This window comes from Colletotrichum aenigma (genome assembly GCF_013390185.1).
Source record: "Colletotrichum aenigma strain Cg56 chromosome Unknown KSG_Cg56_contig04, whole genome shotgun sequence".
In the NCBI taxonomy this organism is placed as follows: Eukaryota; Fungi; Ascomycota; class Sordariomycetes; order Glomerellales; family Glomerellaceae; genus Colletotrichum; species Colletotrichum aenigma.
In genome coordinates this window covers 2,960,306-2,976,536 of record NW_023500910.1, presented here as the reverse complement: position 1 = coordinate 2,976,536, position 16,231 = coordinate 2,960,306, and the positions used below count along the sequence as shown (strand labels likewise).

General features: G+C 54.6%; 5 protein-coding genes across 5 annotated transcripts; 2 read left to right on the top strand and 3 right to left on the bottom strand.

The window, feature by feature from the left end:
• Positions 1 to 6,801: 6,801 nt before the first annotated feature.
• UTR4 (Enolase-phosphatase E1) lies at positions 6,802 to 7,828 on the top strand (the record flags this gene model as incomplete). Its single annotated transcript, XM_037321933.1, has 3 exons — positions 6,802 to 6,847; positions 6,954 to 6,994; positions 7,196 to 7,828. 3 exons carry the CDS (start codon positions 6,802 to 6,804, stop codon positions 7,826 to 7,828), a joined length of 720 nt encoding a protein of 239 aa, XP_037179429.1.
• Positions 7,829 to 8,790: 962 nt separating this feature from the next.
• On the bottom strand, positions 8,791 to 9,693 carry BMT2 (25S rRNA (adenine(2142)-N(1))-methyltransferase; the record flags this gene model as incomplete). Its single annotated transcript, XM_037321932.1, has 1 exon — positions 8,791 to 9,693. The coding sequence occupies one exon, from the start codon at positions 9,691 to 9,693 to the stop codon at positions 8,791 to 8,793; it is 903 nt and encodes a 300-aa protein (XP_037179430.1).
• A 540-nt stretch (positions 9,694 to 10,233) lies between these two features.
• RL25 (60S ribosomal protein L25) lies at positions 10,234 to 11,101 on the top strand (the record flags this gene model as incomplete). The annotated part of the gene is made up of 4 exons (XM_037321931.1): positions 10,234 to 10,255; positions 10,411 to 10,478; positions 10,634 to 10,926; positions 11,014 to 11,101. The coding sequence occupies 4 exons, from the start codon at positions 10,234 to 10,236 to the stop codon at positions 11,099 to 11,101; spliced, it is 471 nt and encodes a 156-aa protein (XP_037179431.1).
• A 467-nt stretch (positions 11,102 to 11,568) lies between these two features.
• TIM8 (Mitochondrial import inner membrane translocase subunit TIM8) lies at positions 11,569 to 11,943 on the bottom strand (the record flags this gene model as incomplete). The annotated part of the gene is made up of 2 exons (XM_037321930.1): positions 11,569 to 11,735; positions 11,826 to 11,943. The coding sequence occupies 2 exons, from the start codon at positions 11,941 to 11,943 to the stop codon at positions 11,569 to 11,571; spliced, it is 285 nt and encodes a 94-aa protein (XP_037179432.1).
• A 610-nt stretch (positions 11,944 to 12,553) lies between these two features.
• On the bottom strand, positions 12,554 to 14,480 carry CGCA056_v006680 (putative metal ion transporter; the record flags this gene model as incomplete). The annotated part of the gene is made up of 2 exons (XM_037321929.1): positions 12,554 to 13,133; positions 13,186 to 14,480. The coding sequence occupies 2 exons, from the start codon at positions 14,478 to 14,480 to the stop codon at positions 12,554 to 12,556; spliced, it is 1,875 nt and encodes a 624-aa protein (XP_037179433.1).
• Between the last annotated feature and the right edge of the window lie 1,751 nt (positions 14,481 to 16,231).

Sequence of the window (16,231 nt, the reverse complement as noted above, 5' to 3'; positions counted from 1 at the left end):
TATGAGGCCAGGTGGGAACTCAGGCCGCTTGACCAACTTGCAGACAGCCAGCCAGAGCCAGCCAGCCAGCCAGCCTTCCAGTCCTGGGCCTGCAATGCATGCACTCGCTCACTCCCTGCTCGGCCATGACAACTGTCTGTCGCCTTGTCGCCATCCACGCCATTCTCTTGCAGGAGACAGCTGGTTGACTGGGTTTTGCTTCTGGATGGACTGGCAACAGGAGGGACGCGATGCTACGCCAGACCGACAAACCAAACCAGCCCAGCCTTCGCAAGATGCAAAGATGAAGGCTGTTGCAATGCACACACACACACACACACACACACACACACACACACACACACACACACACACACACACACACACGGTGCAGGTGCAGGTGCAGAGTTGTGAACCTTCTATCCGTAAGGCCTGCCACCCTCATCAGCCCAGAGGCCCCACCTCCTGTCTCTCAGTGGCCTGTTTTGTTTCTCGCCTGTCCGCCGTCCTCCGTTTGCTTCCGTTTGGAGACCTGAGGGTGTGCACTGTGACACTAGCCCAACAATGCGATGGCAGACTTGCGTGTACCAAGCATGGCGGTGACATAACGGAACGCCGTATTGGCTGCCGCACTGACGGGGCCAAGGTCCAGAGACCAAGGACGACGGACGACAGAACAGCTGTGTGGCAGACGGTGAAAACTGCCAGGCCAGGTGACACAGAGTGCTGTCTACGCAGTGTATAGGATGTACTCCATAGTAGATACTTATCCGTACCGGTCTCTCTCTCTCTCTCCGTGTGCTGCCCGTTCGCCCCGTCTCAATCTCGGGTCCCGCAACTGACACTGCTCAGGTGCCTTGTTGATGAAGCGAAAGCTGGGAGTTGCCTTGTCCGCAACGAGATAGAGTCATCTCGGGAATGGGGCAATGAGGTAACTCCAGTGTCCACGCCGAGGCTCGCAGTCGATAGGTGGATACCGGACAGTTTTCCGTGCTGCGGTACCCGCTTCGGCGGTTTGCGACCGCGCTCCTGCTTCCACGTTACTCATCCTCGTCTTCCCCGGCGCGAGTCGGGTGAGGTGAGTGAGTCGTGGCAGTCCGGTGCCTCTGGTTGAATTTGCCCGAATTGATTGATCAGTCGGCACGGATTACGGACGGAATGAGCAAGCACGACATCCCTCAATGGATCCATCACCCGCCCATGGCCCTTATTCCATCAGCTTCCATGACATGCCATCAGTTTCCATGGCAGACGCAATCAATGGCTCAGCCCAAGATACCAGCAACTGTGCCATCTGCCAACTTTTTGTCATGGGCTGGTCGTCCCTGCGTAGTTGTCGTGAAGATTCATGTCAACAGAGCCAACATATCAACATCAACAATACGGATACAGCACTTGCAACAACAACAACAACAACAACAACAACAACAACAACAACAATAACAACAGTCCAAGAACGCAGCGGGCGGAGAGGGGGTGCAGTCAACTCAATCAACCCGGAGCCAATAACCAACGCGCGAGCATGGTGGGCTATGACGAATGCAGATATCGGGATACGCGGCGCGACAAGCGCGTCCGAGCGGGACTTGGGGTATCTCGCAAACCACATGGAAAAGACCGAGGAGACAGTGCGACAGGGCTTAGAAACAGGACATTCGCAACATGGTCCAGTGTGTTTGGGAGCACCCTGCGAGCTGCATGAATGAGCGAATGGCTGGCAGGCTTCTCGACTGGGGGCTACGTTGATGCGGGGTGGGGGGGCTACGAAGCCGTTCGGCCTTCGCTGACTGGCTGCAAGGGACCGTCTGGGGTTAAACACCTTTGCATCTCGCTGCCTCTGTGTCTTTCACTGTATTCGTACCGTGGGTGTCTATCATACCTATCTATCATAGGCAAAGCAGTGGCGGAAGTTCAAACACGTACCGGTAAGGTAGATAGCATATCTTACAACTCGGAAGCCCGTTACATACCTAAGCATCTTTATTAGGTGTCATGCCTCGTACATGAACACCCACTGTCCCGTTGAAAAGGCCACGTTCTGTTAACGGTGCCCAGGTACTTGTCGGCCCCCTGGGAATACTTTAGTTGCGCAGCTCTAATCATGCTAAACTGCCAAAAACATATTACGCTGTTTACAATACCTATTTGCCTTAACGTAAAGTGGCCGCCGTGGCTGGTTGGCGCAGCTGTCCGTCCGGCTGCACAGCCGGCCACCAACCGCCGTGGACATGAGCGAGCGGGTACCTTAGGTAAGGTGTCTTGACCCCGCTTTGCTGCGTTGCTGGTCGCCACACCGCCAGGTACGCGGCCAGCAAGTATATGGCAGCGGCAAGAAAGCTGCAACGTCGACATGGCGGCCGCGTATCCAGCTGCTCCTCCTGCTGCCATCCAACAGTTCTTCGTCGCGTGCCGCACTGCCTGATGCTCGTGCGCGCTCGATTCGAGTCGCTTGCTGCGGCGGGAAGCGCGCAACCAAACGACACTCCAAGGATCCCACCACCAAGAAACCTGTCGGCCGGCCGAGCCAGCCATTGACCTAACGCCCAGCGCCGTTTCTTTGCAATCTTGAGAAGCAATTCGTTCACGGACACGAGCGGGGAGCGCGTCACGTACTAGGCACGGGTGCTACCTTACTGTGCTTGTCTTGGTATGGAACGACATAGCACTGTATTCCCTTCTGTCCCACGTTTTTGATTGTTATGGAGACGCCGAAACTTGGGAAAAGGGGTCCTTCTCGATTTGTTCAGTCCTCTGACTCTTTTTGGTCCTCCATCAAGATGAACTGGCCAGAGGACCCTCTGCAGGTCAAGCTATCGGATCTCGGATACCACCTCGCCTTACATAACCCGGTCTGTTTACCTACGTTGGGAAATAAGGAACCAATAACCCGTCTTCTAAAGATGCCTAGGTAAGGGGATCAGACGGGATTGCAGGTATGGACCCCATTACGGCTTAGCTACCAAAGATAGAGTGGCAACGGCCCCTCCCACGGGTCCCAGAATTCATGAAGCAACTCCTGGATCATGGCTGAAGAACATCGTCATTCGTGCCATGTGTCCTCGACTGTCTTCCTCGGCGAGCTGCACTGCTTGAACTACGTGTCGGGAGGTTCCCAGGAAGCATTGCACAAGAATAGCGTTCAATTATGTCAAGTTCTATTGCTGATCCGTCACTCGGTCATGCCTTCGACGGGGAGCAGAGGACGTGACTAAACTCAGCCGGGGAGGTGGATTGGGCCCCGATAAGGGAGAGAGTTCGATTTGATTGAAGCTGGTTGCCGTTTTCCTTCCCACATTGCGATCTGACTTCTTGGACCGTTCGAGACTCCGGCCGTGGGGTAGCAAGGGGTCAGGTCCGTCGTCACTCGTCAGTTGTGCACCGTTAGCATTCCCGTTTCTCGACGTCTCCCGCTTCGCTTCGAGACGGTCGACCCCGGCACAGTTCCGTCACAGGAGATTGCACGGAGAAGCTACCCAGGCTCCTGCCTCCCTCTCTCTCTCTCTCTCTCTCTCCGTGAGTAACGCTAGAGCTATGGTTGCTGGCACTGGCACTGGCAGACCTGCAGCTGAGTGTCTGGTCTGCTGTTTATCTCACACAATGCCTCGACTGGATTCCTTGGGTTTCTGTTTCACTTGCTCACCTGGCGTTTGTCTCATTGGCTAGCCCTCTCTGCACCCCTTTCTACCTGCAGATGGGCAGAAGTGTAATTCCCTTGTCTCCCCGAAATCCACATCGCGACGCTGTCCCTATCGCAGCAGTACGCAGTGGGTACAGAACAATAACAGTACATCCCGGGGCCTTGGTCTGAGGGAGCAGATCAGCATCCACGAATCCCCCGGATTCCTGGTGAGGTCGACCCAAGGGCCAACGCATCAAAGCGCACTCCGTCCGTGATCCTTCTCCATGGATGTTCCGGCATCAGACGAAAGCTGGCGTAAGCCCCGCCTTTCACCCGGGTCTGACGCTGGAATTGCGTGCCTCTCTCCCCCACCACGGACGGTGATAAGATACCGCTACTTGCACAGATACTAGAATGTGTAGAAGCACGGGATCACGTATCGTCTCGTCGTTGTGCAATTGGAGCCTGATAAGCTGAAGCTCAATGTTTGTGAAGTCGTATACTTCACATGCCTCATCTTATCTTCGCACGCATTCTCTATCTAAGATGACGCGAAGCAACTTTGCCGTGGCATAGCTTCGTGATCTTCACCGTATGTGTGCAGTGCGTTAATTAGTATAGAACGACAGAACACCGTGTCTGTACGATGTCAGCGCCTATCCCACCCAGGCGTCTACATTTGTGCCAAGGCAACGTCGTAGTGTTGTCTCTTCCTCCGACTCCGAGACTTCAACGTCAAACCTTCGTCCGGTGATTGAACGCTGATCTGACCCCTCCATAGTCCCTCCAAACGAGCTGCTTTGGTCCGACAGCTGCTGACTAGCGCCCGTAACGTTGGCTTGGCTGCCCATGGCCGTCATCGAGGGTGTTTCAGACATTGCGCTCTTCGTCATCCCCATGAACCCAAATTGGCTCACAGATTGTCGACAACGCGAAACCTCGCAGCCGTACGCAGATGTTCACAACGTTCTATCTAGCCGATTAATACAAGGCGAAGACTGACACATGCCGTAAGCTCACCCACTCGAAGTCGTCTGCTTCCGTGTCGCCAACCTCAGCTACACGCCGGACAAGGGGAAGCTCCGAAGGCGGGGAAATGAGATGAGCAAAGGCGTCATTCGGTGCGTTCGATATTGGCTTGTCTGCATCAGACGTCGCCGTTCCTGTCCACCCTTTCCTTATAGCCCCGGTACCGCCAGTCCCCCCGTCGGATTCTAGTCGTGTGACCGACCGGCGGGGAGGAAGTAGATTTCGGGAGGAGTAGCGACTCGGCCGCCGGGAGACGGTCCCGTCAACAACGTGCTGTGTGCTTATCCGTAGTCTGTACGCAGACAACTGTTCCTGTCTTGTCTTGACTTGACCAAGAGGCAAGCACGCAAATAGAGCAACAGCTGATGCTGCTCCGATGTTCAAGTTCCCTCATGTCTTATCTTGCAACGCTGCACCTGAACTGGCACTAAGCTGTTATGGGTCGCCGGCTAAATGCTGGCGTTTTGCTGGCGTTTTGCTTTTTGTAGATTGGGTGTGGTATGTATGGCAATTCGTCCCTCGCGTCGAGCTTCCCTTCCCGTTGGTCCTCGGCTTCCTCAGATACCTAGGTAGTGATCAAACATCGGCGCATGTTGTGCTGCAGTTGGTTACCGCTGATCACGGCAAGTTTAGCGGCAATAGCGTCGCGCGTGAAGCAGGATCTGTGGAGGAGCGGGTTGTGCGGATTCCCGCTGCAAGCTCCTACGGTCCAGTACGGGCCAGATTAGAGCTTCAGGTCTCCAGCCTCTGCCACGAGAATGCTGCAAGAGCTGCTGCAAAGTTACCCACTCTAGGTCCCGACCAGGCATTTCTGCAGCAGCTTGCAGCTTCCCCTACCCTGGGCTGCCTTCGTTCCGCAGCGTTATCGGGGTGGCGGCAGCGGCGACGGCGACGATAAGAGACCATGTGGACAGCCGGGTCCGCATTGCTGCCTGCCGGGCACATTCCAACGTGTCGCCTCCGTGTCCGATACCTCACCTATATGAGTGACTCAGTGGGTGAGTGAGTGATAGCTGAGCTCGTCAGGCACCACGATGGCGCAACTGCCAGGCGTCCTCCGTCGTGTTGTGGCCGTTCGCCCAACGCCTCTCGACGAGATACGTCGACATTATTGGTCAAGTGGATCTATCTCTGTGGATCGAGACAAGATGGGAGGCGAGAAACAAAGGGGTTCAACAGCTCGTGGCTACGAGTATCTGGCCCATACCATGGCAAGTGCATGAAAACACGCAAAATTGCTACCGTCAATTGGCTGACAACAACTGCCTTGGACCTGCGACCGGGACTAGGCACGGCGGACTATCGGCGGTGGACGACCTTGGTGTGGCTTTTCTCTGGCTTATGGCGCCTTGCTGCGCATCGAAATTGGTCCCAGGTTGCCAGGTACTGACAATACCTGAGTGGCTGACGGATGCGTCCTCACCCCCAACCGCCTCTTCTCTCGCTTCTGGCGCTTCCTTTGGGTCACCGCCGTCGTTCTCTGCCTTTCCATGGGGCCTGACCGCCGACGGACTCGTGACAGCTCCCGCCGCCGGTTCCCTTTCCGGCTCCCGTGCCGAATCCGTCCGGCGCTTTCAAGGGCCCAGCTCGTCCAACACTCGGTCCTTCCGCAATGTGTTTTCAATGCGATCGTGGTGTAGTCGTAGTCGTTGTTATTGTTGCTGTCGCCAACGGACGGGCTCACCGCTGGTTCATCTAGCCTTAAGCTGTCTTGACATGCTGCTCCAATTGGGCCTACCGGAGAAGGTTTGTGTAACTCTTTGGCGCCTCATTCGTCGACCCCACCCCCACCTTCGTACAGCTCCGTCGCAGTCGCACACACACACACACCTACGACAGCTGCAACCCAACCTACCTACGACGCTGCATCCTTTTCCCCTTCCGGGCCTTCTTGGTTTCCGGTTTGGCTTGACCGCCTTCTTCGCAATTTACCGCCGTCCATCCTCATGCACGAACCAGTGTCAGCTTGGTCAAGTCAGCTACAGGACATACCAACTCACAACACGCGAAACCTCACTGAAGGATTTTCTTTCACCCTTCTCGCGTTCCTCTGACATTTCGCGCGTCGCGTCCCGGTCCTCACCGTCTCACCTCTATCCATATTTCTTCTCACCTGGTCACCGCCACTACCGACGCAAAAACACCCGACGCACATCGTGCCTGAACAGCCCACCATGGCACCGAAAGTCGGCAGTGTCAAGGTCGTGTTGCTTGACATCGGTGAGCCTTCATCTCCCCGCATCCACACATTTTCGGACTTGGATGGATTTGTTTTGTAGTTGATAAGAGAACTCACGCTGATTTGAACCACTCGCCCGCGTTGCAGAAGGGACCGTGTGCCCCATTTCCTTTGTCAAAGATGTCTTGGTATGATTGTCTTGCCCGCAGCCACTTCCACCTCCCAACCCCGGTTCTGTCGGGTCCCGGGTGACACCCCGATTATGCTCTCCGCCGCTTGCCTTCTCCTACCACGGAGGTCGCCTGTCCATTCCTGCCGGATCACCGTGCGCATAGACTCGAGACGGCACAATCCCTGCGTCCCGTACTGACACTTCGTCCTCCCCATAGTTCCCCTATGCTGTCAACGTTCTGCCGGCCACCTTAGACAAGCAGTGGGACAGCCCTGAATTTTCTCACTACCGGAACGCTTTCCCTGATGATTGCGTGTCTGACCGTTCCGCTTTCGAGGCTCACTTCCGGGACCTCGTCAGCCGCGATGTCAAGATTTCTTACCTCAAGGCTCTCCAAGGCTATCTCTGGAAGGAGGGCTACAAATCTGGCGAGATCAAGGCACCCCTCTTCAAAGATGTCCCTGGGCGTCTTCTATCGTGGAAAAACGCCGGTTTGCGCCTGGTTATCTACTCATCCGGCTCTGTTCCCGCGCAGAAACTCTTCTTTGCCCACACAGATGCTCTGCCGTCGGACTTGACACCCCTCATCTCTGGCTGGTTCGACACTGTTAACGCCGGCCTCAAAACCGAGTCTAGCAGCTACACCAATATCTTATCCAACTTTCAAGATACCAAGCCTGATGAGTGGCTCTTCCTCAGCGACAATCCACTTGAAGTCTCAGCCGCCATTGCGGCAGGAATGCAAAGCATACCCGTCGTTCGCCCGGGCAACGCACCTTTGCCGGCTGATATGAACCCTCAGCCGATCAGGGACTTCAATGAGTTGGAGGATCATGGATCAACACAATGACAATCGCCGAATGATTGCGGGTTTGCCGGCAAATGCTCCTGATAAACGCTGTAGCTCGATCGGGAGGGTTCGTTTGGGGTGCCTCGAATACAGTCTGCATCCGGCGAACATCACCTTCAGCTTTCCCGTCTCCGTCCTTCCCGCGAATCCACAAATCTTGTTCCTGCTCTCCTTTCTTCCAATCCACACAAAGACCGTTCCAGGCGACCCCCTCCAACTCTTCACAGCGCCGTACCACAACTTTGTGCGTAGCCACAACGACGCCAGTCGGAGCCCAGCCTAGACAATTGGTTTAGTGCTGAACTCTGGGCAAAGCGAGCAAGGACACAACGAATCCAATATAAGAATCCGGGTGTTAAATGCCTAAATACTTGTTACACACCCAGCTTCATCTCTCACGGTAACGAAATGAACAGTCCAGCCACATTCAATTAGGGCTCGCAAGCAACACTCGAGCCATCTCTTGATAACTAGCGGCCAGGTACTCTACCGACCCCGAGCCATCCGCCACCTTTTCACGGTACATTGTTGATGCCGGTGATAAGAGTGTTGAGCGGCGGGTGGGGGCGTTTGAACGGGGTTCTTGAAGTCTGGAGAGACGGTACCTGGGCATATCACCAGGGCTAGCCGGCGCTGACCCTCTGGGCAACGTGACACTTTGTAGTGCGCATTTCCATGGTGATAACGCAAGTGATCGTCCGTCGATCTATGCAAGGCCACCTGCTGAGGAATCCCACTGTGTCGTCGAGTTCTCCCTTTTGATCGCCCATTGCCGTCCTGAAAAAGGAAGCCGCAGCCAGGGATAAAGCTCCGTATCTGCTTCGAACAGGAGTAAGGTTTCTCCACCCGACTTCGGAGGCCGTAGTGTTGGATCGCGCGTTGGTTAACCGGGTGTCCTCATCAGTCATCATTCTCGCCTGTTCCACAGCGGTACTGAAATGACAACTTCCGGGCCACTGGTGTCACGAAGCTTTCAGAGTGATAGCAAAGTTATTCCGAGTCACTCCTGGGTTGACCTCAGTCTTGGTAAACGGGGTCATGGGCTGCTGAGCAGGGCCCTGTCTCTTCCAGAAGGAGTAGGCCAATTTGTTCGTGAGCTTGACTCCGACCTGGGCGTATCCCAAGAGAGTCATCAGCTCAACAAGTCGATCCTGGGAGAAGTAGCGTGAATTGGAGATGCAGCTTTTGGGTAGAACGACGAACAATGAGGGGAAAACGTTGCGGGCGCTCTCTGGAAGATCGTCATTGGGCTGACGGAGAAATGACAGCGTACGGAGAAGCATCTCCCCACGTAGCGAGTGGTCAGGGACGTAGTTAAGAACCAGACTGAGTGAGATGATATCAAACCGCTCTGTATCGTCCTTGGGAAGAGGTCTCTCCATGAAGTCCTGTTGGAGGATTCCCGGCTGTTGACTGTTAAGGTCGATGAGCTCCATCTCGAAAAGCCCACTCTTGGAGCAAGCATTACCGACACTGAGTGCGCCCACCTCAAGCATGCGCAAGCGGCGGCGTTCACTGCCGCGGTTGTCGCTCGTCGCCGCCGCCATGGTCTTTGTTGATTGGAGATTCGCCGATCGCAGCCAGTCCAGAAGAACTTTTGAGCTGTCTCCGCCACGATCTGTCCTTTGGCCCTGGAGACTGGCCTGTTGATACTCCTTGAGTCCGCCGAGCGCAGAAATCTTCGCCGCCAAAGCCGCAGCTTCTTTCTCGTCGTTTCTTGCCAAGGCCTGCTGTCGCTTCTTCTGCAGTGTGTGATGAGTGTTGATGAGAGTTCTGGTTTCTTTCCGACTAATCGACTTCGCCTTCTTCAGAGTTGGAGGTCTACCACTTGACAGAAGCTTCGGTGTTGGTTTTTGTCGAGCCATAGCTGATGAGCCGTCACTTCTCGAAAGAACAAGTGTGACCGCACAAGGCTTTTGATACCGGCGGTAAGAAATATTGTGCAGGGTATTTGACGGTCGGGATGCGATCACGACAAACCAGATCTAGTATCAGAGAATCTCAAAGCTCGAGAGATATTGCGAAGCCATAGAGTATCATGTAGTCAAGAATCTCTCAGAACAAAATTTCGACATCCATTGGTTCTCCCGACCCGACCACGAACTGATCTTAAGGTGCCTCAGGTAGGTGAGCTCCGCTGTCAGCGACCGGCGAATAGATATTGCGTTTCTTAGATAAGTTTCCGGGCCCCCGCCGTCCCGGTCGTCGAGCAGCCCAGCCTCGAGGATGCACGGACCATGTAAGCGAGGGAAAAAAAAAAAAAAAAACCCCAATGCCCTAACACAAACCACAGAATCTGGGGGGGGGGGAAAAAGGAAAAGTTCACGAGAGCCTTCTTTTTTTGACCTCAACCGCGACTCAGCCAGCTAACCCGACCAGCCAGCCAACGACCCCCAACATTCACAATGGCCCCTAACACCAAGAAAGGTACTTGACAGCAACACCATTCCAAGATGTTTCCAGCTCGATGAATCTTCTGCCCGTCGACGGCAACGGGGCGAACCTCCCGAGCATCATGCTGCAGCAGATTTTGCGAGTTCTTTGATCATAAAGAGCGATTGCTGATGCGACATCTACTACAGGCGGTGCCTCCAAGGCTCCCAAGGGCTCCAAGCAGGCCAATGCTGCTGCCAAGGCTGCCCTGAAGGGTGTAAGTACAACGCAAAAATTTGACGAGGCGCTTCCTCGGAATGAAGCGGGATCGATGAATGGCGGCGACCTCGACTGCTCGCTCCATGTCTCCCGCCTCCTCCAAGAAAGCACATTTCAAGACGGACGACCTAAGCTGACATGCAAACTTCTTAGACCAACTCCCACAAGAAGACCAAGGTCCGCTACACGACCTCCTTCCACCGCCCCAAGACTCTCGTTGTCTCCCGCGCCCCCAAGTACCCCCGCAAGTCGATCCCTCACGAGCCCCGTCTCGACGAGCACAAGATCATCATCCACCCCCTCAACACCGAGAGCGCCATGAAGAAGATTGAGGAGAACAACACCCTCGTCTTCATCGTCGACATCAAGTCCAACAAGGCCCAGATCAAGCAGGCCTTGAAGAAGCTCTACGACATCGACACCGTCAAGATCAACACCCTGATCCGGTAAGAGAAGTTCTCCCTTAGTTGGATGCGACATGCGCGCAACAGACAGACCATCAACATCAAATGAACTAACAATGACTGGTGTAGCCCTGACGGCTCCAAGAAGGCCTACGCCCGCCTCACCCCTGACGTCGATGCTCTTGACATCGCCGCCACCAAGCTGGCTCTCGTTTAAACATTGAAATGACGGGAATGGGTACGGGAACAAAAAGCAATTCGGGTTCATTGACTGCAACGGCATTGGCATTGGCGTCTAAAGGTTGTTGATTAGATCCCCGAGGGTGGAATTCCAGGGGGCGCAAATCGATTCCCCAGTCCTCGAGCTGGGGTACAATGACCAGGTTGAGTCTCAAAAATTGCATATGAACGCGGAACCACTGCCGCCCCTCGTGACCCTGTCTTTGAACCACATTGAACCACAACTGCTCCTTTTTGCTCCCTGTGCTCGCCAATCAATGTAATCACTAGAATTGTATGCACTAAATTGCAATGGCAGCGTGGGAAGTGTGCTATCCAATCACTCGTAACATGTCGTAGTCCTACAATGCTTGTACGTGAGATGAGCGCCAGCTGAGGCGTCTTCCATTCCCCTCTCGGTATTTGAGCCCCATCCTCCTAGGCCCATGTGAGCATACAAATCATCTAGCCCGAACGCATGTTGTTCAGGTGCTTCATTGTGAGGAAGTTGACATCGAGGAAGCGGTCCACACAGTTGGCAAGGCACGACTCCTCTCCCCTTTCCAGTTTTGAGCCGCGAATCGAGCCGCTGGCGCACTTTTTCCAGCAAATTTCCGTGAGCGCGTGGGTTTCTGTCGTGATTGCATGTCAGCTTCCTTGCTTGCCTCGATTGCCTAATGCTGCCTCGCGCTGCGCTCTACAGAATCGGAGATTGTGCTCACGTGATTGTATCTGCGACCGCTGCTGCTCGTTCGCAAGGAATTGACGGAGCTCGGCCTTGTCCTTGTCATTGAGCTGTTCCAGGTCGGTGTTCTGGAGGGCCTGCTTAGATGACTCCATGGCTTCCGTGTCTGACGCTGCGCTCCGGAGAAGTCGTGTTACAACGCGGTTGCGTGTGATGTAGAAAGTTCCAGATTTCGATCTTCCTTGAAACAACGGTATAGGAGACCTGAGGCGTGCGTCGTTGCGGTTGTTCTTCGTGGTGAAGGTTTTGGAATAACAAAGGTTCAGTTGGCTCACACTTTTTCCCATGTCCCCACTCTGGGTCCCGCTACCTTAGTCTCAGTACTACCTAGGTAGGTAGGTAGGACCTACCTCACCACATTGGCACAGAATCCGCTTCGCTTGGACACCGTAGTTTTCGTCTGAGGAGAGACGACCAACTTTTTGACATTACGCATACTTGCAAGGAGCATACCTCGAGAAACACATGCCCAACTTTACCGTAGAGAACAAACTCACACTGCATGGAGGCTTTTGATTTTCCCCCTTTTGTTACACGGTTCAACGGTTAATTTGACACACATCGTCAGCAGATCCGATTGCAACGAGAGAAAGGTGAAATTACTACGTAGTCTAGTCCCAATGCCATCCTCTCCTTCTTTAGTGCTACCGTCATTTCCTCTGATCACTCAGCCATAGTATCCGCCTAGCACACAGGACCGTGTCTTTAAATGTACTTGTATCTGCGAGCCAAAGCCAAGCTAACCACACAGAAGAAAATCAAACTTCCCAAGATGGTGAAGAATGGAGCGAGAGTGTTGCTCCCTGCGAACGGAACTGGAACGTTCATGCCAAACAAACCGCTGACAAGGTTCAGCGGCACGAGGATGGATGCCAGGAAGGTGATCTTGCTTAGAACCAAGTTCGTGTGCGTGCCCTGCGAGATGCTGTTGATCGAAAGTTGCGCCAAGTAGTTGCTGTGGGAGCGAGACAAGATCTTCTCAAAGTGACCTAGGTTGGTGACCATGGTAACGACGTGATCTTGGATGTCACCAAGATAGAGGCCGATATCCATGCGGGGAGTGACCTTGTAGTTCTCGTTGCAGCGCTTCGTGAAGCCTCGGAGCACATCAGCTTTGCCTCCCAGAAGGCGCATCAAAGCCATAGTGTTCTTACGAACACGGCCGATTGATCGAAGGAAAGCGTTTGAGTCGTCCTCACGAGCCACGAAGACGCCATCCTCGATAGCATCTGCCTCGACTTCGATTTCACGAATGACAGGCGCGAAGCAATCGACAATATCGTCGCTGGTGAGAAGGTTAGCAAGGATTGCCGACATGCGCAAGCAGAAAAACTTACATGAGGGCATAGCAGATCCAGTCACTGCTGAGCGCAACGTAGTCCTTGAGAAGGGCAATGCGCTTCCGCACGTGCGACGCATGTGCGTTTGGCTCAAAGCTGAAGCTTAGAGTACCCTCACGGAAGACGACGACATAGATATTGAAGGGCTCGTATTCGATGCCGTCATCTTCCTGAACTGCGTGGAACGATCGGAAGCTCGCAAAGTAGTAAGAGGGGAAGAGCTCAATCTTCTCCCGAGCCTCTTGCGTTGTGATATCTTCGATGGTGAGCGGATGAACACCGAAAGCCTTGCAGAGAGCAACAACCTCCTCTTTGGTCGGGTTGTTGACGTTCAGCCACCAAACACCATCCGACTCATCTGCAGGCAAGGCAAAGAGACCGCGGAGGTCCTCTCCGGGTAGCACGAGGTCGCCGAGTTCTGCAGCGTGGATCGTTGACTCCCACGCCGAAGAAAAGAAGCTGAACCGGTTGGGATCCACCGGCTGTTGCGCTGGGGATTGCTTCGCCTTAGGCTCCTCATCCACAGCGGGCTCCTTCTCGGGAGCATCCTGACCCGTGGACGAGTCCGAGGGCATGTTGAGAATGTCTCCATCAACAGTGTGGAGCTGCAATTGTGGCTGCACAGCTTCAGATGTCTGCGGCCTGAGGTCTGGGAAGGCACGAAGAGATTCGCGGCGGCTGTTGACCCGCGAGGCCCTATCCGACTGAACAAAGTTCTCGAGATAGTCGAAGTCAATGTACAACTGGTCTTTGCGCCGACCCTCCTGGAGAGGGAAGCAAACGTCTTCCTCGGCGGACTGATTGGTAGCCAGGCTGGCACCATCGTCCACCGTGTGCGGCCGGCTGCGATGGCTTCGGCGACTGCTGATTGAAACAGCTCGGTGCAGCTCTTCTTCGTCACCAGCCCGCTCCGCCTTAGACTCAGAAAAGGACATGCCACGCTCACGCCGACGCGCCTCAGCGAAGGCCTTGACAGAGTTTGGCGGCGACACGGATCGTTGATCAGTGATGGTCTCAACCGTCGGCCGACGAACACGACGAGCCGTTGGTGAGACATCAGCCCCTTCTTCATCCACAATTGCTTCTTCAAAGTCCCTCACCCGAATGTTGGCTGATGCATCCGCTGCAGCCGACTCGGGGCTCAGCAATCGAGCTCCGTAAAGCGTGTCGAAAGTGCCTCGACGGGGACGCTCTGGGTGAGGGGCAGCCGTGACCTGGTGACGGTGATCGTCAAGCTCAGGGATCGGCGTCTTGAAGGTGCCCTCAGAGATGGTCTCCTCGTGGTCCGACATGATGAGAATTGTTGACAGTACGCTTGCGGTGCTGCTGGTATTTCGATTGACGCGATGAAACAGGCGGACCAGTCGATTTACAGGACCGTAAGGGAGAGCGATGAGATGTGTTACTCGGAATCGCTTCTCTTCAAATGCCTCCGCAACGCTCAACTCAGATGGCGATACCCATAACTGATGCGTTTAGTGACGTGCGATGCAAACCGCAGTTGATAGCACCCCGCGCGGCCGCGGCGCGCTGTCCGCTGAACGAATAGCTAGCTTCCAGGGCAAAGAGGGCTGGCGACAGTCCCGAGAGCCGTGATAAACGCTGGAAATGCCAGCAGAGCGACGGCGTGACGTTTTCGCAGTGATGTTTCCAAGGTGTATGAAATCGGCAATGGGGAAACCCAGTTATGGAGGCTTCTTGTTCACTCCGCTGTAGACCCAGAAACCAGGACCTAGGAGTGAACGGGAGGGGGAGGTAGCGGCAGCTGCGAGTGAAGCCAACTTGGTGGTGTTCTGGTTGAGAGGGTAGTTCAGTTGGGTCTCGCGACCTGTGAAAATGAAGCCAGGCGAGGACGATAATGCCGGACTGTGATGCAGTTACGCGGGTGCTGGGAGGTCGGACGAGCGTGTGCGATATCGAAGGTAAAATTCCCCGCGAGTTTGCGGTTTGACGATAAAGGACCAGAAAGAGGGATTTCCTGGCGATAGCAGCGGCAGAGGTACGAGAGGTGTTCTATTTGGGTCAACCCTAGATGCGGGACTCGTCGCCCGGAAACAGGTTCGTCCGTCGCAGTCCCGAAAGTCGATTGTCAAAGAAAAAATCAGACTGATCTGATGGAATGCTCGTTCTGTGCGAGGCAATGAGCAGAAACTGGCCGTCGGCAATGGAAGACTTGGGACGATTTGAACTTGCCCTCGAGCGGTGGTGCGGTCGAGTTTTTGTTGTTTTTCCTGTGGTAAAGAAGAGAGAGAGAGAGAGGCCATAAAAGGGAGGAGAGGATTTCCTGGTTGTCAGAAAAATTCCGAGCCAGGGAGACGCCCGGCAGAGGCGAGGCGAAGGAGAACTTTTTTCCCCTTCAGGTGTCAAGCACTACCTGGCTCCGGCCAACAGCAGCCCAGCAGTTGGGCAGTGAGGTGGGGAACTGAAGTCGTCCAGTGTCGCTGCAGCGGGTGGTCTGTCACGGGTCCTCTGAGTGAGCCCGACTGCTGTGGTGCCAGTGCGACGTGCCCTGTAGGAATTTAGTAGTGAGGTGCGCTAGTGTACATTCACAGTTGCGTAGGTAGCTGAGTGGACCCGGGCCGGGCGGCACCGTGCAAGCCCACAGTTTGTGGGTCCGTTCAAACGGTTCGCGGTACACTGATCTATTGTGCCCCTCCAAAGGGGGTGCACGCCCAAGCCAAGTGCTTCCAGTGTCATGGGTCGCTTCGAGTGCTTCCGCCGAATGGGCTGCTACCTGTCCGTACTTAGGTAGAGCCAAGCATAGTGTCCGTGCTTCCAAGCACCTACCTTACTATTACGAACTGGCATACTTGTTGCCAACTACACCCAGCGGACTCCTCGTAAGCCTGATCCGTTGATCGCCTCAAAATACCCATCTTCTTACTTTTCGGGCATACATCTACGGGCCGACAGACTGATTCTATTCCTTGCCAAGCCAATTCCTTGCTGCACGCGTTTCTCGATCGCCCTTCAATCTTGCTACCAGACGCAGCATCTCGTACCGTCACACAGTCCTTCACTTCGACACAATTCCCTTCCATAG